The sequence below is a fragment of the Nelumbo lutea genome, chromosome 2 (genome assembly GCF_056320005.1).
Source record: "Nelumbo lutea isolate HS-2025 chromosome 2, American lotus-T2T, whole genome shotgun sequence".
In the NCBI taxonomy this organism is placed as follows: Eukaryota; Viridiplantae; Streptophyta; class Magnoliopsida; order Proteales; family Nelumbonaceae; genus Nelumbo; species Nelumbo lutea.
The window spans coordinates 58322583-58349241 of record NC_142685.1 but is presented as its reverse complement, the minus strand read 5'-3'; the positions used below and the strand labels follow the sequence as shown (position 1 = coordinate 58349241).

At 44.6% G+C, this 26659-nt stretch overlaps 1 protein-coding gene across 1 annotated transcript; it reads left to right on the top strand.

The window, feature by feature from the left end:
- The first annotated feature begins 297 nt into the window (after window positions 1-297).
- On the top strand, window positions 298-23047 carry LOC148870953 (malate dehydrogenase [NADP], chloroplastic-like). The gene is made up of 14 exons (XM_088969416.1): window positions 298-542; window positions 649-742; window positions 1177-1263; window positions 2021-2105; window positions 19538-19719; window positions 20268-20338; window positions 20415-20505; window positions 20612-20686; window positions 20781-20882; window positions 20978-21100; window positions 22111-22179; window positions 22269-22337; window positions 22451-22504; window positions 22602-23047. Exons 1-14 carry the CDS (start codon window positions 385-387, stop codon window positions 22653-22655), a joined length of 1314 nt encoding a protein of 437 aa, XP_088825542.1. The 5' UTR covers window positions 298-384; the 3' UTR covers window positions 22656-23047.
- Window positions 23048-26659: the final 3612 nt, after the last annotated feature.

Below are 26659 nucleotides of genomic sequence, written 5' to 3'. Positions count from 1 at the left end.
ACTAAATCATAAGGGTAATATAAGAAATTTACCCTCATAGCAATTGACAAGAGTTGACATTACGTCCCACAAGGGGCGCCCCACAATGTCCCAGCTTATCCCTGCCGTGTATTAGAAACATCTCCCGAAATCGTAGGGCGCCCCCACAATTCGAGTTCGTGAGTAGCGCCAGCGAGGTCAGTTTTGATAATTGCCCCTCCTACATCCCTACCCCAATAGTCTGTGGATTATGCTGTCGTGACACGTGTCCAACGGATGACCTCACATGTTATTTCAAAAATCCATTTGCAACAACTTCAGTCGGTCCTCTCCCTCCAAAGTCCAAACCACTCATCAACTCTGTCTCTGCTCTCACTTTCTTCTATCTTCATCTCTGAAGTTGTCATGGCTGTGGCACAACTCTCACCTTCATACACAGAAACTCGTTTTCTTTCTTCTCAACTCTCATCCGCTTCAACCCGTCTCTACAGTCACCGTCGGCAAGCACTACGTCCCTCTTCCAAAGCACGCAACGCCAAAATTGTGTGTTCTGTTGCACCCAAGTAAGTTTATGCTTCTCCATTTTCTTTGTTCATTTCTTTTCTTCTTCTTCTTCTCTATCTTCTGTTGCTTTATTTCTCTTCACACCCCATTTTTGTTCGATGTCAGTGAAGTTCAGGCCCCAATCACTCCGCAGACTAAAGGGACCAGAAACAAGCCCGACTGCTTCGGAGTGTTTTGTGTTACTTATGATCTCAAAGCTGTAACTTCTTCTTACTGTTGTTTGATTTCAATGAGTTGAAGTGATCTTTTCACCTTTCAATTCGTACTATTTCGTTTCGGATGATTGCTTCAGTTGACATATTGCAATATTTTTTGTTGGGAATCTGCATTATCTTTTATTCTCTATACTATCAGTGAAGTCAATCTCTGTGCATTGATTAACCTTTGTTTTTTTCCTTCTTTCCTTTTTGTGTTGTGTTGGCAAAGTGTTTGGCATATCCTTCTGTTCCCAAATACTAGAAGGGAAAGAAGATTGTTAACAGTGATTTGATATGAGGAATTTGTTCTCTTGCAGTTATATGCATAACTAGCGATTCTATCATTAACATTGCAATGTTTTTATTGATTCTACCATTGCTAATAGATCCTTTATTCTACCATTGCTAATAGATCCTTCTTTTATTGTTTTTACAGGAAGAGGAAACAAAATCATGGAAGAAATTAATTAACATTGCGGTTTCTGGTGCTGCAGGGATGATATCTAATCATCTACTTTTCAAAGTAAGTTACAGCAATTGGATCCATTTTCATCATTGGCTGCAGAAGAACATTTTTCTCCACCATGTGTGATCTGTTACAGAAGCGTTCTATCCCATACCGTTATTAATTGAATAAGATCCAAATGTTTTCATCTAAACCCATTCCTATCTAGTCTTTTTTAATTTTAACGTGCATCAAAGAATTCATTCTTCCTGGTTCAAGCCATTGGTCTTTGTTTCATGTTACTATACCACAGTCAACTTTGTGTCAATTGGAGCAACTCCTGAATTCCCTAATGTAAAAAAAGGTAATTACCAATGTTGTTCCCAGGTATCTGGGTGTTGGTAGGGGTAGGCTGCCCCTTGATTCTCTCTAGTTTTCTGCGCTGCCACTCATCCATATCAACATCTAGCCTATTTGTGGTCCAATTAATCTCCAAAGTGGAATATGTTAAACAGTGGGTCCTGATCCTTCAAACAATGATACAAGGCATTGATCACTAATTGTATGGCCCCAGACCCAAGTTTATGAAATGTTTCTCCTTGAAATGGGAATTCTTTTCTTCCCTTTAATTTCTGAAAGATGAAAAAGAATTGGTCATAAACTATTGACGGACCTCCCATAGCAGGGACAATGGAATGTAACTGAAGTCACTTTTCTTGTAAGATCTAGTAGATTTTCCGATTACAGTTTATCTGCATGAAACTCAGTTATGTTTGTCTGAAAATTTTACCTTAGCTGTTTCAGAGTAGGAACCTAACTTGTCTTTCTATGCCAGCTTGCATCTGGTGAGGTTTTTGGGCCAGATCAACCCATTGCATTGAAATTGTTGGGATCTGAAAGGTCATTTCAAGCACTTGAAGGTAGATGGAAATTGGCAGATCAGGCATATTATTGGCAACAATATAGTAGTTCAATTGCTAATACTCTGAGATGAGATTTTTAGGATTTTTTTGTTATAGATAGCTCCTTACCTGCTTAGTGCATTACTTCTTAGCTTCTAGTATGGCATTATCCTGATCTATTTCCGGAAGACTAGTTTGTTCTCAAATCTTATCAAACATTAGGAAAATTTTATGTGATTTCTCTTTACATTATATCAATGGGTAAATTTTGATTCCATCCTAGGCATTAAAAACTATTTTGTATTTGATATCATAATCATGCAATGTGATTTCTCTTTCAATAACTTGGCTTGCACTTATGGAATGGTAGACCTTTCTCTACATTTCTATAATTTTGCAAAGACTATGGAATTTAGTTTGGACATAAATGGTTAAAGGGAACTGATGGAGGGTGATTTGACCCGACCTCCTAAGAAGGCGACATGTGGACGGGACTCAACATAAGCAGCAACTCAGCATGACAGCTTGGCTGCAACTGAGTAACGAGCTCGTTAAAGTCCTCGCAGGTCACCTCGCTACATTACAGCACACCACGGAATGAGCTCGGTACAGCACGAGGTCAAAGACCCTAGTATGCTGAAAGGGAATACTCCAAGCCAAGTCTATCCCAACTCACGGGCTGAGAGAATAAGCTCGCTCCAATACTTAGGCAAGAGGACTGCCCCGAAGGCAACCTCAGGCAGAACCACCTCAGGATACCTCCAAGAGCTCGCTACAAGGCAGCTCGCTACTAAGCGACGCGGTGTTTTCAGGAAGCTTCTTGTTTGGCGAGACCGTACCCGTCAGACTGCACCACGTCTCCTGACTGACGGCGCAGTCCCTGCCAGCCCAGCAAACTGCACCCACGTCTCTCGACAGGTGGTGGCGTGTCTGTCCTTTCCGGATCGTGTCTCTCATTTGATTGGGTGGCACTCTGCAACAGTTACCTGCACAGCCCTGGAAAATAACAGCTGCGACAGAGGGCCAGTGGCGGCTACTCCTGGTTTGACAAGAACATCTGTATTTAAAGGCCCCAGTGTCGAAAGGGCAGAGGTAACTGAACTTGAACTGATCTAGCGCTATCTGCACTTTTAGCTCTCTTTGCACCCTTTACAGCTCTCTCAAGTGTTCTAACTTAAGCATTGGAGTACCGGGCGAGCTCCCCGAGAATCCTTCACCTTCCTCTTCTCAAGTACCATCCGTCGCCAGATAGGAGCTAGGCGTCCGCCAGTTAGGAGTGTCTAGATCGCGCTGCATCATTTGGCGTCATCTGTGGGATCACTTCAAAAAGCCTTCCTCTAATCTCTGCAACTTTCTCTAAGAACTCAGCATTCATGGCTTCCTCTAGCAATGTCAGATGTGGCCGACCAGAACGTTTCTGGGGAGCGACCCCAGCTCCCCACTGTCTGCACTGGACAGTTCACCGTCCCCCTCTCTGTGAACAGGGTTCCTGGCCTGAATGTGCCTCCAACAGTGGCACTTGTGAACGCTCTGCTCCCTTCCACGGTTGGAACAACCTTCACTGAACCTTCTGTTGTTCCTCCCAGTGATCAACCAAAACCAGCTTGAAGACCTGGTGCAGTGCATGCGAACTATGCAAGCTCAAATGCAACAGTTCCAGCAGTTTCAACTCTACCAGCAGCAAGTGCTGCATCAAGTTTCTCAGTACCAGTACCAACAACAGTTCCCTTCACTGCCTCAGGCCCAACAACCGCTTCCCCCTTGGCATCCGGTCACAAAGCAAGCCAAGCCCTCCCGTCGGAGCAAACGTCATCGCTAGGGAGAGGCTTCTCAAACCCAGAATCCTTCCAAAAGTCAAGCCTCATCCCACGGCAGGAAGGAGAGACTAGTCACCCCTGCCTTGCACCCTGCAAGCAGGTCGGAGGCCCCTAGCCGGTCAAGCCCACATCGCCTCAACACTCTCAGTTCGAGCTCCCACTCGTTGAAAACCAGTTTGAGGTCCTAGCCACAGATTACAGGCAGGGCCCTTCGGTTCACAGCTATTATCAGCCGTCCGAGCCCATCGAGTTCGGTAATACTGAAACAAGTAGCACCAATGCCGAGCTGGCGAAGCAGTAGTGGAGGCGTCGACGAGCTCGCTGAACTGCCACTCGCATCCTGCCCGAGCTCAAGGGTAAGGAGGTGGTAAGCTCAAGTGAAGTTAAAGCTACTCCTCTCCTTTCAGTCCCTTCCCCTCTGTCGCCAAAACTTCTTGCTGTTCCTATGCCAAATGACGTTAAGTTTCCTCCCTTGGATAAGTATGATGGATCCTTCGATCCGAACGACCATGTTGATGCCTTCCAGTCCTAGATGCACCTGGCAAGGGCTAGTGAATCCTGTATGTGTGTGGCTTTCTCCACCACCTTCAAAGGAGTGGCCCGCACATAGTACCGGAATCTCGCTCCTGAATCGATTAGAAGCTGGGCGCAATTCGTGCAAGTTTTCACCTCCCATTTTGTCACCAGCAAGAGGTGCCCAAGAACTCAGGAGAGCCTCCTTGGCATAATCTAGAAGGAAGGGGAGTCCATTCGGAGTTATATCAAGCGGTTCAATGACGCTTGTTTGCAAATACCCGACCTGGACCCTGCAGTTCGGCTCACCGCGGCCAAGCGAGGCATTACCCATAAAGAATCCAAGTGGCATGTGGTTGTTAATCAGCCTGTTGAGCCGAAGAAGAAGGAGAAGAAGAAAGGAGGAAGGAAGAAGAAGAAGAAGAAGAGGCAACTGAGTTAAGGCCTCAACTTCAGTCGAGTGAAGCATTTTATTTATACTATACTGGCCATACAACACAATAGGTCTACAAAATTATAAAATTACCCCTGTGGGTACTAAACTTGTGTACAATACATATAATACACCTGTCAACACTCCCCCTCAAGTTGGGGCATAGATATCAATCATGCCCAACTTGTCATAGAGACCTTGGTGTTTGGAATGGTTTAGCCCTTTTGTAATTATGTTTGTTAGTTGGTCTTCAGAGCTGATGTATGGAGTGCATACTTCACCTGTGATGATTTTCTCTCTGATAAAGTGCTTGTCAACTTCAATGTGCTTTGTTCTATCATGTAGTACCGGGTTGGCAGCGATACTTATAGCTACCTTGTTGTCACAGAGTAGAGTCATGGGTTTATCAACTGGAAAACCCAACTCTCCCAATAAATTCTTTATCCACATACCTTTGTCTACTCCGTGTGCCATTGCACGGTACTCAGCTTCAGCACTAGATCTAGCTACCATGGTTTGCTTCTTACTCCTCTAAGTAACAAGGTTCCCTCCTACAAAGGTGCAATAACCACTAGTAGACCTTTTGTCACTTTGAGATCCAGCCCAATCCGCATCTGTGTAAATTTCAACTTTCAAATGTCCATGTTTCTGGAATAATAAGCCAACACCCGGGAACTTCTTAAGATATCGCAGTATTCTCTCCGTTGCTTCAAGATGAGTGGACCTAGGTGCATGCATGAACTGGTTGAAGACACCAGCAGCATACGCTATGTCTGGACGAGTCATAGAGAGGTACAACAATCTCCCTACAAGCCTCTAAAATTGCTTCACATTCTTAAGAGGTTCACCTTGGTTGTCACTTAACTTATGGTTGGGGTCAATGGGAGAGCCAGCTGGTTTAGCCCCAATCTTTTCAGTGTCCTTAAGCAAATCTAGGACATATTTCCTTTGAGAGATGAAGATATCCTTTTTTGATCGGGCAACCTCAATTCCAAGGAAGTATTTGGCGGGTCCTAGATCTTTCACTTCGAATTGAGTGGCAAGGAAGTCATTCAAACTTTGAATTTCATTCTTCCAGTCATCAGTAACAATTATGCCATCCACATATACTATTAGGGCAGCCATTTTACCTTATACTCTTTTTACAAACAGTGTGTGATCTGACTGACATTGCTTGTATCCCCTCTGCTGAACTGCAGTATGAAATCTGCTAAACCAAGCTCTTGGTGAATGCTTCAGCCCATATAAAGACTTCTTCAACTTGCACACCTTTTGTTCACTTCCTTGAGCCAAAAAACCAGGGGGTTGAACCATATAAACTTCTTCAAGGTCACCATTCAAGAAGGCATTCTTGATGTCAAGCTGATGTAGATCCCAATTCAGATTGGCAGCAAGAGAAAAAAGGACTCTAATAGAGTTCATTTTGGCAACAGGGGCAAAGGTTTGTGCATAATCAACCCCATATACTTGAGTAAAACACTTTGCCACTAAACGAGCTTTATACCTTTTCACGGTTCCATCAGCCCCATGCTTAATAATGAACACCCATTTACATCCAACTGGATCCTTTCCCTTAGGGAGATCAACAAGTTCCCACATGCCATTCTTATAAAGAGCATCAATTTCTTCCTTCATGGCCTTTGTCCATTTTGGTACTGAGAGAGCTTCTACAACATTCTTGGGAATAGGGATACCGTCAATGGAGGTAAGAAAAGCACGAAATGAAGGTGAGATGTTCTCATAGGAAACAAAGTTGGAAATGGGTGTTTAGTGGTGCACGACCTAACACCTTTCCTGTGGGCAATGGGAAGGTCAAGATCATTAGCAACAGGGAGGTTGGGAGTCAAGTTACCTGAGTGAGTATGATCTTCTCTCAAGGAATTTGATGGCATTTGAGGTACGACTTCTGGATTCTCCACAACTCTTGAACCTGGTTAGCCTTTACGACGACGAGAAAAAACATAGAAAGGTGGAGGATCAGAAAGAGAAGGGGGAGAAGGAGAAGGAGTAGGAAAAGGAGGAAGTTGAACCAGTTTCTCCTCATGCCTACACTCCCCTTGAGGAAAAACAGGAAAGAAGGGCTCATCCTCAAAGAAGGTAACATCCATGGAGACATAGAATTTTCGAGAAACAGGATCAAAGCAACGATACCCTTTCTGAGAGAATGAGTAGCCAAGAAATATGCATGGGATAGCACGGGAGTCCAATTTCCCCCGGGTGGGAGATAGGTTTTGGACAAAGCACCGACAACCAAAAACACGAGGAGGAATAGAAAGAAGAGGGGCCTTAGAAAAGAGAAGCTGATGTGGGGCTTTGTACTTTAACCAACGAGAGGGCGTTCGGTTAATGAGGTATGTAGAACAAAGGACGGCCTCAAGCCAAAATCATTTGGGAACATTCATGTGGAGTAGTAAACCCCGTGCCACTTCAAGAAGGTGTCGGTTCTTCCGTTCAGCCACACCATTTTGTTGTGGCGTGCGGGCATAAGAGCTGTAGTGAAGTGAGCCATGTGAAGCAAAGAACTCCGTGATGTCACTATGAAAAAATTCTTTTGCATTGTCTTATTGAAATATTTGGATTTTGGTCTGAAATTGGGTGAAGACCATCCGCTAAAAATCTTGGATAATATTTGGTACCTCATCATGGGTTCGCATTGGATATACCCAAGTGTATCTGGAATAATCGTCAATGAAGGTAATGAAGTACTTGTAGCCACTCTCAGAAGGTAAAGTAACAGGGTCCCACACATCAGAATGCACAATGTGAAAAGGAAACTCAGATTTACTATTTCTTTGAGGAAATTAAGTTCTACAATGCTTGCTCAACTGACACGTTTGACAAGAAAAATTAAAAACAGACACAGACTTACACAGTTATGGGAAAACAACTTTCAAGGACTCAAAAGACAAATGACCCACACGACAATGCCACAAATACATTACTCTTTCTGAACTGACTCATAGACTCTATAACATAAAGGCCAGTCGTATTCTCCAGCATATAGAGTCCATCAACCATACGTCCCCTACCAATCGTCCTCCCCAAGGTCAGATACTGAATCACACAATAGGAAGGGAAAAAGGTCACTGAACAGTTTAAGGAATTTGTAACACTACTAACTGAAAACAAATTCATAGGGAATTTTGGAACATGAAGAACATTAGAAAGAGTAAGGCCGAGGGGAAGAGAGAGAGTTCCTTGACCAGCTATGGAAGTGTATGATCCATCGGCTAGTCTCACTTTATCTCTTCCGGAAAGAGGGTGATAAGTTTGAAAGTAAGAGGACATACCAATTATGTGTTTTGACGCTCCAGAATCAATGATCCATGGAGAGTCAAGGTCGTGAGAAGCAACATGGAAAGTTGTGGCAGGATTACCTGATGTGGATGCAAAAGAGGTGGTGGGAGGAGCATCCATTTGCCGAATTGCTCTACCATAAAGTTCCAAATGGTCACGGAAGGAGTTTACAATATCCTCCCTTAGGTCAGATCCAAAGTAGCTTTGTTGGCCATGTGGTGTTTGAGTCACAGTAGAAGTGGAGGGCTGATTCTCTCGGGTAACCATATTGGCCATGTAGTGTTTCTTGGTACCTTGTTTTCCGGGTCTTCTAATTACATCTGAGCCTTGCTTCTTAGGTAAATCCTGAGCCCACTTTGGTTTCCCATGGAGATCCCAACAAGTATCTTTGGTGTGCCAAGGCTTCTGACAATTAGTGCACCACAATTTTTCCTTATCTTCTGCTTTTTTCTAGTTATCCCCTCTCTTGGAAGAAGGTCCACCACTAGTAGAGGAACCCCCCTTTTCCGCCAACACAATTGCATCCCCTCCGGTGTTGTTCATCATGTTTCTTCTGCTCTCTTCAGACTGGACAAGAGCATAGACCTCTTGAATTGAAGGAAGATCCTTAGAACTTAGAATTTGTACTTTGATGGATTCATAGATAGGATTGAGACCATGTAAAAAGGCAAACACCCTTTGCTGTGAGACAAGTTTCTTGTACAATTTTGCATATTCATCACACTTCCAATCAATATCTGGTAATGGTCCAACTCCTTCCAAACAGTTGTCAAGTCAGAGTAATAAACTGATAAACTCCTCTCCCCCTGTTTACAAGTAGATGAAGCTGCTTGCAGTTGATAAATCTTGGCATAGTGTCGAAGTTCAAAATACGTGGATTTTGCCTGTTCCCAGATCTCATTTGCAGTTTCAGCCCACATGAAGTTCTTCCTTATTTGCGGTTACATGGAGATCAAAAGCCAAGACATAACCATACTGTTCTCCTAATCCCATCTATCATGTTTTGCATTTCCAGAAGGTGGTTCTTTGATTCTTCCATTTATGTAGCCTATTTTCCCCCTTGCAGTTATGTATAACTTGATCCCCCTTGACCACTCTAGGTAGTTTAACTCATCAAGAGGAACAACAGCCATAGGGAAGGATAGGTCATTGTTCCCACTCATTCCATTCAGCATTGTGGAGATTCCGGATGTAGCTGAATCTTCACTATTCATGATTCTAGGTTTAGAAGTACACAAAACCAAAGGCACACTGCCTTACAGAGTTGCTACAGTCCACAACTAGGCACTTGCAGATTTTCAGTTTCACGGAGAACCAAGCACAAACACTGCAGCTGTAGTACAAGGTTGTATGACCTACACTGTGTAGGAGTCCACAGAACAATATACGAACTGCACTTGTAGTGTAACCAGGTCTAAATGACCTACAGTTTTACAACTTTAATACAACTTCTCGGCTAAAAAAAAAAAAAAACTCAGTAGGAACAAAAATACGAGTGGTGGTTCACCACACCTAATCGGCTGATATCCACTTTCCAGGGCAGCCGAACAGTCACTTAGGGTCTAGGGTTCATCAACAATCCCTTAGAGAGCTGAATAGAGCAACACACAATCGGAGGAAGGGGAACCGTCCCTACTCAGATTTTGGGACATCAACAGTCGTACAAGAAGAGAACCATAAAAAAAAAAAAAAATCAGTTTAGTACCTAGGTCACCCGAACTGTGAATAGGCAGTGCAGTCATGGACTCAAACTTCTCTTCAGATCAGAACCTTCCTTCGTACATCTGGGATGGTTTTCTACAGTCTTCTAAGTTGAGCAACTCCAACTCTAGTTCCTTCGAGCATCAGGACTATAGATTCTACGCAACAATGGAGAGAGACCTCAGCTGGTTGTTTTCCGGGCCTGGACGGTCTTGCTCTGATACCATGTTGAGCAGGAGAAGAAGAAGAAGAAGAAGAAGAAGAAGAAGAGGCAACTGAGTTAAGGCCTCAAAAGAACTGCTTCAGTCGAGTGAAGCATTGTATTTATACTATAATGGCCGTACAACACAATAGGTCTACAAAATTACAAAAATACCCATGCGGGTACTAAACCTGTGTACAATACATATAATACACCTGTCAACACAGCCCAAGACTATGACCGAGTTCCTCTAGCTCGCAGATCAGTTTATAGGGACGGAGGAGGAGATCAACTAGAAAAACGCAAGTGCGCCCGAGAAGAGAAAAAGGGAAGGCGAGTCCTTGATTCAAGGGGACGGTAAAAAGAAAAAAGACCCAGCTCGGGGGGAAGGCCGTGTCAGCCTTTCTGAGCTCCAGTAGCCGAAAGAACGGACCACACGCCCCTGAACACGAAGCGGGCCGAGATCCTTATGGCGATCAAGGATGCCCCGTATGTGAAGTGGCCACCTTGGCTGAAGGCAGATCCTAGTGTAAGAAATAAAAATTTGTATTGTAGCTTCCATAAAGACCACGGTCATAGCACCGAAAATTGTAAAAACCTCCGCAACGAGATAGATGAGCTCTTCCGTCGTGGATACTTGAGAAATTTTGTACAAAATAATAATGATAATAAAGCAGGTTGGTAGGGGGAGCAGAGTAGAGATGCTCTCGAATCCAGCAGACAGGCAGAGCAACCGCAGAGGCAACCCCCTGAAGAGAGACCAGTTCGGGGGACTATCCATGTGATTGTCGGAGGTTCGATTGTCGCGGGCTGCACTTTGGCTGCAGCTCGGACATCAGCTCGCAAGCCCGCTAGGGAAGAGCAGAATCCCCCGAAGCGGCCAAGGACGGAAGATCCGATCTTCTTCACAAAAGATGATGCGCGAGGTCCTCTACCCCCATGATGACACGCTCGTCATAAAGATAAAGATTAATGACTTTGAAGTCAGGCATGTCCTCGTCGACTCTGACAGCTCGGTAGATATCCTCTTCAAAGCAGCATTCGACCAGCTCCAGCTCCAAGAAAGCGACCTTAAGCCCGTGAATACTCCCTTAGTAGGCTTTAGCGGATAGAAAGTCAGGCCCCTAGGAAGGATTATAGTACTTGTGGAAGTCGGCACCTGACCTAGCATAGTGAGGCTCAACCACGACTTCTTAGTGGTTGCAACCCCCTCCCCGTACAATTTCATAGTAGGTCGGTTGATCACCCATGCCCTACGTGTTGTGGTATCCACTTACTATTTGGCAATGAAGTTCCCCACGGACTTCGGAATCGGGATAGCGCAAGGTGACTAGCTTGAGTCTCGCAAGTGCTACGTCGCCGCTCTCAAAGGGAAAGCCAAGGTGGCCGACGACATCGAGCTGGAGCGACCTGCAAAGCAGTGCGATGAGCAAGCTGCACCCACGGAAGAGACTGTCTCCATCCCGGCATCGACGGGGGACCCAGCCCGGACACTTCAGATCGACGCTTCCATTGAGGAGCCTCTGCGATCCCAACTGGTACACTTCTTACTTGAAAATTTAAATGTTTTTGCATGGTCCGCGGCAGAGATGCCCGACATAGACCCTAGCATCATAACTCACAGCTTAATATTGATCCTGTAGTTAGGCCCGTTAGACAGAAGAAACGCAACTTAGCCCTAGAGCGATGGAGGGCAGTCGACGAGGAGGTCGGGAAGCTCCTCGTAGCCAACTTTATCAGGGAAGTCCATTACCCGAGCTGGGTGGCCAATCTCATTCTGGTAAAAAAGGCTAACGGTAAATGGTGCATGTGCGTCGACTACACCGACCTTAATCGAGCTTGCCCAAAGGACTGCTTCTCACTCCCCAGGATTGACCGTCTGGTGGACATGACCTCAAGGCATGAGTTGCTAAGTTTCCTAGATGCCTATTCGGGCTACAATCAGATCAGGATGGACCCAGTTGATGAAGAAAAGACTGCCTTCATAATCGAGCTCGGCCTGTACTGTTACAAGGTCATGCCCTTTGGGCTAAAAAATGTTGGGGCAACTTTTCAGAGACTTGTAAATAAATTGTTTGAGCCACTGATTGGCAGAAAAGTAGAATGTTATGTAGACGACATGGTCATCAAAACCCAATTTTCGCATGATTTAATACAAGACCTACATTCAGTTTTTGAAATTTTGCGTAAATTTAACATGAAATTGAACCCGAATAAGTGTCTTTGGTGTTACCTCGGGTAAATTCCTAGGGTACATCGTCAACCGGCGTGGCATTGAGGCCAACTTGGATAAAATAAAGGCCATCCTAGACATGGGACCACCCCGGAAACTGAAGGAGGTTTAGAGGCTGAATGGCAGAATAGTTGCACTGAGCCGCTTCATGTCCAAGTCGGTAGACCGCTGCTTGCCTTTCTTTAAAGCAATTAAAAGCAAAGGTTTTGAATGGAGCAAAGAGTGCCAGCTCGCATTTGACGAGATCAAGTGATGAGGTGGTCAGCTCTCGACAAGTGATGAGGTGGTTAACTTGGTATTGATAAAAGAGGTAGATTGGGTCCAACGACCAATCTACTATGTTAGTAAAGTGTTGCAAGGAGCAAAGACGAGATATCCAGAGATAGAAAAGTTGGTCTATGTACTAGTTATTGCAGCCCGAAAGCTTCGTCCGTACTTCCAAGCTCACTGTCATCGTCCTCACCAACAAACCTCTGAGGCAAGTTCTGCTCAAGCCCGAGGTCTCCGGTAGACTGACGAAGTGGGCCGTTGAGCTCAGCGAGTACGACCTCCAATACAAGCCGCAAATTGCTATCAAGGCCCAAGCCTTAGCATACTTCGTCGCGGAATGCACTTTCAGCTCCAAAGTCCCCAGGCCGGTCGAGCACGAGGCCCCCAGCTTGAGTGAGCCCGAAGTTCCCAGGTCGGTTGAGCTCGAGCACCGTGAGGTAGCAACCAGTGTGGCACCTCTCCTAGTTAGGCCAAGCGCGAACTGGGATGAAGAGTCCTGAATCCTTCACATAGATGGCTCATCAAACCAGCAGGGCAGGGGAGCCGGAATCGTTCTATACGGCCCAAGCGGCACAAAACTGTAGTACGCACTATGCTTCGAGTTTGCGGCATCCAACAATGAAGCGGAGTACGAGGCGTTAATAGCCGAGCTGGCTCTAGCCAAGGAAGTGAAAGCCAAGCATATCGTCATCTGTAGTGATTCCCAACTCGTGGTCAATCAAGTTACAGGTGAATACGAAGCTCACGAACCAACCATGATCGCCTACTTAGCCAAAGTAAGAGAGACTCTGCTCAACTTCCAGTCACACTTCGTCAAGCAAATCTCGAGATCGGAGAACATTGAGGCCGACACCCTGTCCTGGTTGGCTAGCACTAGTGATAATACCATGAGAACCGTGTACATAGAGAACCTGCCTCAGCCTAGCATTCTCGGGGGGGCAGAGGAGATTGCTCCCGTCGTTCAAGTAGAGCCGAGCTGGATCGATCCGCTCGTGAGCTTCCTGTTGCACGGGACCCTCCCTACAGATCATAACGCCGCCAGAATGGTAGAGCGTCAGGTAGCCAAATACGCCATAATAGATGAACGTTTGTATCGGAGGTCTTACACGCTCCCCTATCTGCACTGGTTGCGACTTTTCGAGGCCGAGCTCGTGCTCCGCGACACTCACGAGGGCCTGTGCGCCGAACACTTGGGGGGCAGGGCCCTCGCCCAAAAAGCGCTACGACAGGGGTATTACTGGCCAACAATGAAAGCATATGCGATTGAGCTCGTCAAAAGATGTGACAAGTGCCAGAAACACGCTAACATTCATCATCAGCCCGCTGCCGAACTCAAGTATCTCACCAACCCGTGGCCTTTCGCACAATGGGGGATTGATATACTCGGACCATTCCTGCCAGCGACAGGACAGAGAAGGTTCTTAGTAGTGGCAGTTGATTATTTCACTAAGTGGGTAGAAGCTAAACCCCTCGTAACGATCATAGCTCGGAACATGCAGAACTTCTTTTGGAGAAGTATAGCGTGCCGCTTCGGGTTACCTCGAGTACTGATCTCTGATAACGGTAAGCAATTCGAGGACATTAAATTCTAGAACTAGTGCCAAGACATGGGAATTCAACAGAACTTTACCTCAGTTGCACACCCTCAAGCAAATGGCCAAGCGGAAGTCACGAACAGAGCTATTCTCCACGGACTGAAAGCACTCCTGGACCGAGCTAAAGGACTAAGGGCATACGAGCTACCCAGTGTTCTATGGGCTTATCGGACCACAGTGAAGACCGCTACAGGCGAAACCCCCTTCAACCTCACCTACGACACTGAAGCAGTCATCCCAGCCGAGATCGAGGTTCCCTCGCTACGCCTAGAAGCGTATGATGACAAGGCAAACGAAGACGAACTACGCACCAACCTCGACCTACTTGACAAAGTACGAGACCTTGCATATATTAGGACTACGGCCTACCAGCAAAGAGTAGCTCGGTACTATAACGCCAGGGTCAAGAAGCAGAACCTCCACGTCGGCGACTTGGTCCTCCGTAAATTTATGGTGCCTGAGCCCGGTGTTGGTAAGATCGGGCCAAATTGGGAAGGACCCTACTGAGTAAAGTGGGTGCTCAGGGAAGGAACATACGAACTCGAAACCCTAGAAGGGAAACAAGTACCTCGGGCATGGAATATTGTCAACTTAAGGCAATACTACCTATAAGTTACTGAGTAGACCACGAGTCACTCCCAGAGCCTAAGGGCCAGAATGTCAAGCTAACGAAGACCTCAACGCGATAAGACCCAGTTGCCTCTATGGCATGGGCGAAATCTAAGAGTAGACAACGAGTCACTCTCAAAGCCTGAGGGCCAAAATGCCGAGCTAACGAAGACCTCGGCGCGATAAGACGTAGTCGCCTCTATGGCATGGGCGAACTCTAAGAGTAGACTATAAGTCACTCTCCCAGCCTAAGGGCTAAAACGCCGAGCTAACGAAGACCTCGGCACCGCATAAGACTTAACCGTTTCATCGGCATAGGCTAAGTATTAACACCGAAGGCATAGGCAACTCGGGTGTGAACCCTATGATGCGTGGCTCGCCTTGGTATACTAGTTGAACCTGATAAGAGACAACCTACATCAGCTTAACCCAGGTGCGTACAAGTCGGGCATATGCTTACTATGATAACCACCTCGGTGTCACGGGGCTAGTCGTTGGGACCCCGTGCGGCACTCGAATGCGACGTGTAAGCCTAAGCGACAAGCAACAACACAAGAAAAGGCAACAATGATGGCACACGAATTAGATAAAAGGCAAATTGTATTGCATTAATGGATGGCAAGCATAAGCACACAGTTCAGTGTCGAGGGGATCTCATGCTTAACCTTTACATGTTCATGACTCACTCGACTACCTACCTCCCCTCAAAGAGTACGTTAAGCTTTTGGGGGAGTGACAATAAGAAACATCAAAACGGTGAAAAATCATACTACAGTAGTACCATAATGCCATTGGCAATCCTCCATACAAAAGTACATGCATAGCCCACCCATGACACACACTTAGACACTGGAGTGGCGGCTGTAGGCACGATGGATGGCACTTGATGGCGCGGCAAAGAGAACACTTGTTACATCGGGGTATACTATAAAACTACCCCAAGTACTGAGAAACAGTTCGGGGTAACAATTACCGAAAGTACTTTGGGTATGTAGTTCTAACAACTCGAGTAATAAAGTCGCTTTGGTAGAAAGTAAACAGCACACAACACTTAGCAGAAAGAAATAAACATCTCACTACTAGTTCTTATAAACAAAAAACTGGGCCTAACAGCCCGAGAGAAGTTCATTAAAGAAAGAAAAAACCGGGCCCAACCGCCCGAGAGAGTTCATGAAAAAAAGAAATATTTAAAACCGGGTCTAGACACCCGGGAACAACCATTCTAGAATCAGAAGAAAGAAAAAGAGCAGCAATCGCCTCCACGTCCTCGTCATCCTCCGGAGAGTCAGGTTCCTCCTCCGCCAAGTCCGCCATCTATGGATCCAAACCCTTCATCGTTATGCCCTCAAGGTTGAGCCCGGAGAACTTCTTCTGGACCAGCCATCGGCAGAGCTTGAATCCAGAACGGTAGGAGCTCGAGCCGTACTCCACTTGGAGGTCGTGGTACTCCTGGGAGTCCTTGAAGTCCCACATTGCCTTAGCTCGCTCAGCCTTCACCATGGCGTCAAAGTTCCGAGTCCGATCCTGAAGCGTGGACTCCAAGTCCTGGACCTGCTGGCGAAGGAGCTCTCTCTCTGCTATCACCCTCGACGATTCCTCCCAGTAGCGAGCGCTCTCCTTAGATAGTCGGGCGATCCGTGCTTCCTAGTCCCGGACGAGCAAGTTCTGGGCCTCGCTCCCCTTTCGAGTCTGAAGGACTTACCTCGGGCCCGGTCGAGCTCGCCCTGGAGCTTCTGAACGTTTGACCTCTGAGTGAGAGCGTCGCCAAAGTGGATGTTGGTCTGGAGGGCCATGGGTGACCGCCTGACGGCTCCTTCGCGAAGCCACGGTGAAGTCAGTGACGCTTTTCCACTCCCCGGTAGGGAACTGCTTGGAGGCGAAGGGGTGGGACTGCATAGACAGAGGGTACTGCCCTCGCGCCGGGACCTCACGTTCTTCTGTGCCACCTTCCGTATCTACTCCCTCGAACGGGACCGGTGGAACCTTAGGCGATGGTGGAACAAAGGTTGGATCAACAGCCTTGAACTCAGCGCTCCCGGAAGTGGAAGCTCGGTCAGGGTGCGACCTCTTTGCCCTGTGCTTTTGGTTGCTTGACAGAAGGCGGCGCGCGTCTACACCAGACATGTTGGCTGCAAAAAATCACAAGGCATTAGTCCAACAAAAAAAAAATCACAAGGCATTGCGCAACCTAAAAGGCAACCTACCAGGGCTCAGGCTGGCCTGCGCGAGCTTGTCCTCGGTCAAGTAGTCCGAGCAGTGGAAGCCAATCGCTGCCTAGGATTGCAGTGCTTCCCGAACTTTTGGATCCAAGTCAACACCCGAATCTTGGATGGCGGCCCTCTAGTGGGTTGGGAAGGGCCACCCTTCGGGGTTGCGAACTACAAAATAATCTCGCTTCCAAGCCGGGATCCTGTTCGGTAGCTCGTGTAGGAGCTTGAAGCCGGGACGGGGAGAAAGGTAATAGGAATGCCTTTTTGGAGGCGCTCCGGGGGAAGCATTCTTGATATAAAGGATGATGGAGAAGATGTCGATGTCAAGAGGAAGACAATATTCATAAAACAAAGAAATTGTCCCAACTACATTTTGGATTGAGTTGGGGTGAAGTTGGTCTATGGTAACGTTAAAATGGTTTAAAACCTCCACTATCAAAGGATGTAGAGGAAGACGAAGGCCAGCGATGAGCTGTTCCTAGAAGATACGATTTCATTGTGATCGTGTTCCCAAGGAAAGTCACCGGATGGGAGACTATAGATGAGGTTTTTGGGAAGGTCGAATTGAAGGATCAAGGTCCTGTACTCTCCATCGACATGGAGAAAGGACCAAAGCTGTCTGGCTCCCTACCCCGGGAGGTGGAAGCCATTTTGCCGGAGGCCTCTCGAGCTTCCGAAGCCTGCCCCCAAGCTCCCCCTGAGCTCGAAGGGGCGTCATCTTGGTTACCGCCCCGAGGAAAGACATTGTACGGGTACCCAGACATTGCTGACAAAGCGATAAGACTCACCAGGAAAAAGCTGAACCGAAAAGGCGGTGTGAATAGGAGAAGAGCTCGAGCAGCTAGATGAAGGTGCAACCTCGAATCCGAAAGCAAGGCAAGTTGGCGTAAAAGAAATGAGGCCTGGGGCCCTCCTATTTATAGCCACTGTGCCCACAAACCGACGACTCAGATTAAGACGAATCCGACGGCTCGTAATCAAGCTGACCGCACGTCTTCTGAAACTGAAATATGACTGGCTGCACATCTTCCATGATTAAGGTAATGTCGGCCACATGTCTTTCAAAATTGGGAGCCGTTTTGGTGCACTTTTTGGCACTCGAAAAATCTAGAAATCGCCTGACATCCGCGTGTGTATTTAATGTGACCGGTCAATCAAGTTTGAATTTCGGGTCAAATCCACCTGTCACACTCCATGAACTCCTCGTGCTAGGCTAGAATCCTTAGCCCAAGGAGTGGGGGGAAATTGATGGAGGGTGATTTGACTTGACCTCCTAAGAAGGCGACACGTGGACGTGACTCAACATAAGCAACAGCTCAGCATGACAGCCTGGCTGCAACTGAGTAATGAGCTCGTTAAAGTCCTCGCAGGTCAGCTCTCTACATTACAGCTCGCCACGGAATGAGCTCGGTACAGTGCGAGGTCAAGGACCCCAGTATGCTGAAAGGGAATACTCCAAGCCAAGTCTATCCTAGCTCGCGGGTTGAGAGAATCAGCTCGATCCAATACTTAGGCAAGAGGACTGCCCCGAAGGCAACCTCAGGTGGAACCACCTCGGGATACCTCTAGGAGCTCGCTACAAGGCAGCTCGCTACTAAGCGACACGGCGTTTTCAGGAAGCTTCTTGTCTAGCGAGACTGTACCCGTCAGACTGCACCACGTCTCCTGACTGACGGCGCAGTCCCTGCCAGCCTAGCAGATTGCACCCACGTCTCTCGACAGGTGGTGGCATGTCTGTCCTTTCCGGGTCGTGTCTCTCATCTGATTGGGCGGCACTCTGCAACGGTTACCTGCCCAGCCCTGGCAAATAACGACTGCGACAGAGGGCCAGTGGCGGCTACGCCCGATTTGACAAGAACATCTGTATTTAAAGGCCCCAGTGTCGAAGGGGCAGAGGTAACTGAACTTGAACTGATCTAGCACTATCTGCACTCTTAGCTCTCTTTGCACCATTTACAACTCTCTCAAGTGTTCTAACTTAAGCATTAGAGTACTCCCACCGGGCGAGCTCCCCGAGAATCCTTCACCTTTCTCTTCTCAGGTACCGTCCGTCGCCATCTAGGAGCCAGGCGTCCGCCAACTAGGAGTGTCCGGATTGCGCTGCATCAGGAACAAAACACACAAATTACTTTTATTTAAAATTATGTGAAGCATTAGGAATGAATATCTTGATATACTCTGAGGAAAAATATAAAGAAAAAGCAATAACATTCATGCTATAATATTTGTGTCCCATTCTTCTCCTTTGACCCTTATTGAATTTTCATTGCTCATAAAAAAGTAATATCTAGATGCTTGCTATAAATGAACCATTGAATCTTGTCTCTTAAAAGATCAAATAAATTGGGTTACTTTTCACTCAAAATCAGTTATAAATTTGAAAGTGATCTTGTACAATACTTTGAATGGTAGAATAATGATAGTAGGAAGATGATGATTATGCAAATTGTGAAGACAATTGTAGATTTCCATGACTAATTTAGTATTATTCTGATGCCATCCTGTTTATTGAGCTCAAGTTTATGACTTTTTGAAATTTTAATTCTAATATGTTGCCTTGGCATGCATAGGAGTTGCCATGGAACTGGAGGACTCCTTGTACCCCCTGTTGAGGGAGGTAAGTATTGGTATCAGTCCTTATGAGGTGTTCCAGGATGTAGAATGGGCTCTTCTGATTGGAGCAAAGCCTCGAGGGCCTGGAATGGAACGAGCCGACTTATTAGACATAAATGGGCAGATATTTGCTGAACAGGTTCGATTCATCTTTTAGGCTCCGTTTCTAGTGCAAATCTCAACCAGATATAAAATTTGCACCTGGTTCTGTTTTGCATCCATTTGTTTGTAATTGTGATTTACACTCCTATCTGATAGAAAATTTGTACTTTTTGTCTCATTTGCATTCATTAGCAGTGCAAATTTTGCATTTTAAAAACTGATGCAAAATTTGCACCATCTTCCTCCTTCCTCAATTCTCTCTTATATAAAGTGGGAACAACATCATCTTGTTTCCTATCTCATTCTCAAACAAATAACCTTTCTCCTACCTCCATTATCTTTCATATAAGGTGGGGACCACATCATTTTACTTCTTACAAATGATAATATAAAGTAAAAAAATGAAGCAAAAGAAAACCGGAATTTACACCCAACCTGTTTGCACTCCCATGCATTTACCCCAACGCAAAGGAAATCCACACTGCAGACAAAGCCTTAGTATCAAATATAACTTTTTATCAACTGAATTTCTATGCTGGCTTTTTTCATAATATTCCTTTAATTATTTTTTTAATGCTAACTTAGGGAAAAGCACTCAATGCTGTTGCATCTCGTAATGTTAAAGTGATAGTTGTGGGCAACCCCTGCAATACCAAGTAAGAATTTTTTGAGAGAGAAAATTATTACTTTTGTTTGTCCTACATTGCTAAACTTGATCCATTTTCTGTGTAGTGCCCTTATCTGTTTGAAAAATGCACCAGACATACCTGCAAAGAACTTCCATGCTTTGACTAGATTGGATGAGAATCGGGCCAAGTGTCAGGTAGGTGGATTTGGAAGATTTGCAGTTGTCAATGCTATCTAATTGTGGTAATCACTACAAAATAAAAAAGCAAATTTATAGTAAATATTGATTCTGGTTTGTACAGCTTGCCCTCAAAGCTGGTGTGTTTTATGATAAAGTGTCAAATGTGACTATCTGGGGGAACCATTCAACTACTCAGGTTATTAAATAGATTTTCTAAAAAATGGTTCAATTAGATAAAACGTTTTCTTTTTTATCTCCCTTGATTAAGACCCTCTTTGAAATTTGAATAGGTTCCAGACTTTTTAAATGCTAGAATCAATGGCTTGCCTGTGACAGAGGTTATAAAGGACACTGCATGGTTAGAGAAAGAGTTCACTGAGAAGGTCCAGAAGGTAATAGCCGTAAGACTACACAGAACTGATTAACTTGGTTTGTATGCAATGTGCATTTAATCTTCTATTACAAAGGATAAGATTTTATTTTGCAGAGAGGAGGCGTGCTGATTCAAAAATGGGGTAGATCTTCAGCTGCTTCAACTTCTGTATCAATTGTTGATGCCATAAAATCCCTAATTACTCCTACATCAAAGGGTGACTGGTTTTCTTCAGGGGTGAGTAGATACAGTGAGGGATATATGTTGTTGTGGATGTTTCTTTCACAAGTATGCTGGATGAAAGTAATATTTTCCATTTTTTTCATTAATAAATTTCTTTGAACTAGATCTCCATTTTTTGAGAAAAATGTAACGTATAAATTCATTAAACAAAGGTTGTGTTTGGTACAATTGCCACTTCTACTTGCAACGTTTTAGGTTGGTCAATACAAATTTTATGATAATATTTTTTTTTTCTACCACGAATGTTTTTGAGTTATCAATACAACATTAGGTAACATTGTTGCTTCTTCAGGAAAAGTCAAATTTGGTGTTTCTACTATAAATGCCAACACCTAATCCAATGCCTATAGTTGTTTAGTGGAAGTGATTATCTGATGTGATGTGACAAGACAATTTCTCAAAAAATTTGTATTGACCAACACAAAACGTTGCTAGTAGAAGTGGCAATGGTACCAAACACAACCAAAATCAGCACCCATGTACTACAAGGGACTGTACATTGGGAACATACAAAAGGCACTATATCTCCACATTTAATACAAAAACAAAATCAGCACCCATGAACTACTGTTTATGCATTGTATTGTTATGTTTGTTCTATATCAGGAGCAAAACTTGACTCTGAAAAGACTACTTTTCTGAAGTTTCACTTGATCCATATAAAAACAAAAGAAAATTACTTCCAGCTCAAGTACATGAGACTAGAAAAAAGCTATAAAATATTCAGTTATGTGCATGTTATATTATGTTGGTATCTACAATTTGTGTAGGTCTCATGGTGTGTTTGTTTTTCTTTCCTGTTTTACATATCCATAAATGTAAATAAACATACCTTGGAATAAGGATGTCTCCAGTTAATAATGCAAATTCCAACAATGTCTTGTATGCCACAAGATACCTAAAACCTAATTATTCATTTACTACTGGTCACATGGTTCATGATGTAGCATATCTGCCAAAATGGATGGCTTATCTCAAACTTACTGCTTGCACTGCAATTCCAGGTTTACACCAATGGTAATCCTTATGGTATTGCAGAGGATATTGTTTTCAGCATGCCATGCAGATCAGATGTAAGTTACATATTTTACTCTTAGTGCTGTTTGCTTTATTCAACTACAATTGCATGACATGCCTCTTAGTGTTCATTTGTAATGTTCAGGGAAATGGTGATTATGAGCTTGTCAAAGATGTGATCATTGATGATTTCCTCCATGAGCGCCTAAAAAAGGTTTGGTTATTTATTAACCCATCTTTCACTGTGCCATCAGGCCCATCACCAATTCACCATATGGTAGATATGTAATGGTAATGTCTTATAAGAACCCCTGCCATTGTGTGCAGACTGAAGCTGAGTTGCTTGCTGAAAAGAGATGTGTCGCTCACCTTACAGGGGAGGTATGCACTCACTAGCCACCAGTGGGTTATAACATATAAAGATAATCACCTTGTTTGAGTGGCTAACTGGGTTGTAATCTGATATAAACTTTTTCAGGGTAATGCCTACTGTGATCTTCCTGAGGACACCATGCTTCCTGGAGAGATGTAACCACTTATCAGATAGAGTCCATTCTCTAAAGTTTGGTGGAGGCTGCTGACAGGAGTGGCTTCATCACAGAATAGAAATGTGGATTGAGTCTGATGCTTTGGGCTGTTGTATGTATAGTATCATATAATAAGTATACCAATAGGCCTAAGTGAAGAATGTCTGACAGGAAATAAATCTGGTCGGCAAATTTTTGTGGTTAACATGACCTCCAATGTAGCATCCTTGAGCTGGTATAGCGGTGCCTTTTTTTACCTTTTGATCCACCAGTTGGGTATGTTTAGATCTGGAGCATATTTGGATGTGTTGTTTACTTGTAGAGCTTTAATCTTGTATCCTATTTTGTACAAGCCTGAGTCTATGACATTATTGATGCTTAGTGCTTTTGGTGTCAATGATTTCCTCTCCCTGCTTAAAAACACTCTCATTCAAGGAGATGCAATTTGAAAATCAAGATTAAAAAAGATGAATAACTCCTTTAATAAGTATTAGCATGAATAGTTTAACATGTGCAGCAAAAAGGAAACTTTGACTGATTCAATGATACCAACCATCTGATTAGACCAGACTATTGCAATGGGAAGATTAGTGCAGTTCTCAGACCAGAATAGCTGGTGCAGAACCTCAAATAGTGGATAGGTGGGTTCCATATCTTAGGTCTACAGTCTACCCTCCAAAATTTTAACAAGTTTGTTTGGTCTTTGAATAAAGATGGGCCCTGTTCGGCTCTTCCTCATCCTTGTAGAATGGACTGATGAAATATAACTATGAATAGTTCAGGTCTGGGCTCAAGGTAGTTCTGATCCCGGTCCAAACCCTATAAAAAAAACACCCACAGCAGAGTCCGGATCTACTGACCACAATACCCTGGCCATGGAATTTTCTCTTCGCTCAGTTTGGAAGGAGTACAAATGCAAATACGTAGAGTGCAAAACCTTATATTTTCTTTGTATTTGTACTGTACATATTAGCATTTGTACTCTTTCCAAACTGAGCATCTAGGATAAATGTTGAAATAGCACTGTAAATCTTGAGGTTTGCCTACTGAAGGATGGCGTAATTGATGTATAGGGCTACAAAACATTCAGTAATCTTCAGCTGTCTCATTCTTCGGTTTTCTCCTTGTTTCGTTTTGATAGAATTGATTCTTGAGAATTAATGAACTAGAATTTGCTTTCAGATAACCTTTTTGGATTTTTTTTTTAATAGCCAACCATTCTACAGCCTAAGGCTGTGTGTTTGGCACAAATTTCCTTAACAACTTCCCCTCAACTTCCTGTTTCCCTAATTATTTTCTATCAAACCAAACACAGCCTTCCCTTGCAATGAAAACCCAAATGATGGTTACCAACTACCAGACCTTAAGGCTGTTTTTGGTTTGAAAGAAAATAAGAAAGAAACAAAGAGGTGAAGGAAAAATCTTAACAAATTTTGTAAAAATTCCTCAACTTTCCTTCAACTTTCTACCTCTCATATTTCCTATAAAACCAAACATAGCCTCAAGTACTCCATCAAATTAACATGATCCAAAATCATCGCTAAAATTTGCATTGGGCTTCAGCTGATAATAAGAAGTATGAAGATATAGTAGACATGATTTGAATTAATGAACTCTATTGGCCAAAAATGCTTGCTTACAGGATACCTTCATCATCTCTGGGACTCGGGGTGCAACCCAGGTTGGTCCGAGTTAGCATTTTACACTGCCTTTGGGCTCGGGCTTTGGGCCCAGCCCATTCAAATTTTGACAAAAAAAAACCCAATCGGAGCTGGGGCGGACCTCACAGTGCCATAAGGGAAATCTTCAATTCCCCCAAAAACTAGACAACATTACCTACCATTGACATTTTCTTGCATGAAAATGACCACTCACACACTGGAATCCACATTCTCGAGCAGATCGGCCAACATTTGACAATTTCATCACCAAGATCAACCACTCATTAGTTTATCCCATTTGTGGTTAGTGTGTGTGCAGGCGCCATGATTGTATTCAGAGAAGATGCCCACTTAAGAAGAACAGTTTCAAAAAGGAGTAAAACTGAACCACAATGTAAGGTGGCCTAAGTGTCAAGTTGTGAGGCTTCACAACACCTTTCAAATTAGAAAAAAAAAATAGTACAGAAATATTTGCAAAAATAAAGATTAAATTCTAGTTCTAGTAGCACGAATTATTAAAAAAAAAGTATGTAGTTAATCAAAGTAAAAGAGGGGTTGAGACCATGAAACCTAGAAAACTTAAATGGGTTATCATAATTTTGAATTATTACGAGGCAGCAAAAGCCATAATAAAAGGGGTGGCTCGAATCTGTTACTCACAAAACATCTTTTCCCACGGAACATTATAGTTCCCAAATACATGGCCGTTGTATTCCGTGGGTATATGAGAACATTTTGTGGGTAGCAGATCCGGGGTGATAATAAGTTTGTGCTGTAAATACAAATCAACCATATCCCTTTCAAGCAAACAGTTTAAAACTCATACAACTCCTCAGCATGCTAGGGTCTAGTCAATACTCAATTTTGCCAAAGAGCTGGGTTTAGTTTCAAATTCAAGTGCATGGAAAGTGATGGTGCGCAACTGGAAGCTCCTAGATGGAGAATGATTTGGACCTTAGTCGTGTAGCAAGCTGGACGAAACTGCAAGATAGAGGATTAGAGCACTCGGGGCGGTTAACCCGGTGAGGTCGCTCAGATGCTTAAGTCAGTACTATGTTGTGATTGCGAGCTAGAATCTGAGCTTAGAGAGCTTAGATGTAAGTAATTGCGCGTACCTGGACCATGGAGGGATTGATGCCTTTATATAGCTAAGTTATTGCGGGTTTCCTAAAACAGTTCCCAGATTTGTGTTCTGATTGGACATGATCCATTTTTGCTTTAATCGAGGAGTAATGTATCGGTCAATGAACTTCATTATCGCCGCCTGATTCGAACTGGGAGAAGATAAGGCTTGCCATTATGCGGTGTGATCCCGTAATATCCGAAGTCCGTTGGGAAGCTACTGGGATTTATTACGTGTCATTTTGGTTCCTGGGCCCCAAATTTGATTAGCCGACGAGGTGGTACTATGCCGAGGTGACCTATTGCCGAAGTGACTTTACATCGAGCTCCGCATACCGCTGACTAGGATCCCCTTGCTGAGTTGTCATTCTACGTGCAGATCACATCCACGTGACTTTTATTTACTAGGTCGTGCCAAATTACTCTTCATCAATTGCCCCCCACTCCTAGTGGCAGGGGTCCTAACCCGGTGTGGGGAGTTCACGATGAGCTTAGGTGGATTTGGCACAAAATCTAGGTGATGTGGAGGGGAAGTTGTTGGTCGGACCTGTTCGACCGTTCGGTTCAACCAGGAAGTAACCCAAATCGCGTACCTGGTAGGCGCGGGCGTCAAGCCGTTTATAGACTCCACGGACGTTAAAACATGTGCTAAATCAATTTTAACCTCGGGGGTGTACAACTGGTTTTCCTAGGAGCCATCGGATCGTGTTGATATTGACCGTTGATTCCCGGATATACTGGCTATAAATAGGGGCCAAAGGGCCCATTTTCTTTGCCCCAAGTCCGCAAATCCACAACCTTTGAGGTCGCGCTCAAGTCTTCCAGTTCGGTATCATCCTTTTCTGGGTCCTAGGTCACCTCCTTTTCTTCGATCTTCCTTTTGGTGAGTCCACCTTCCTTTGCTTTTCCATTTGATTCCGTTGTCCTTTCCTTTAATATGTCTAGCCTTAGCTTAAATAGTCTTCTAGATGGGAGCGACGAGTCCGCTGGGGCCAAGGTGGGTACCTCGGCTCAAACCGTGGATCCTCGTCCTACTGAGATGGTCACTTTAGGACAAGATGTGGTCCTCAGTCTGCCCGAGGTGGACTCACCTCGGCGAGAGCGAGAGGCTTCTGGTAAATCAGCTTCCACCTCATACCGAGGTTGGCTTCCAAACAACTTCGGTCTGTCGATAATGATGGTGGACAGGCTCCTAGCCTTAGTAGCCCAGTACAGACTCCCTAACG

Coding starts and splice junctions, on each gene's coding strand:
- LOC148870953 (XM_088969416.1), top strand. CDS start 385: ATGGCTGTGGCACAACTCTCACCTTCATACACAGAAACTCGTTTTCTT. Junction 1,264..2,020: donor CTAATCATCTACTTTTCAAA/GTAAGTTACAGC, acceptor TTTCTATGCCAG/CTTGCATCTGGTGAGGTTTT. Junction 20,506..20,611: donor AGAATCGGGCCAAGTGTCAG/GTAGGTGGATTT, acceptor TGGTTTGTACAG/CTTGCCCTCAAAGCTGGTGT.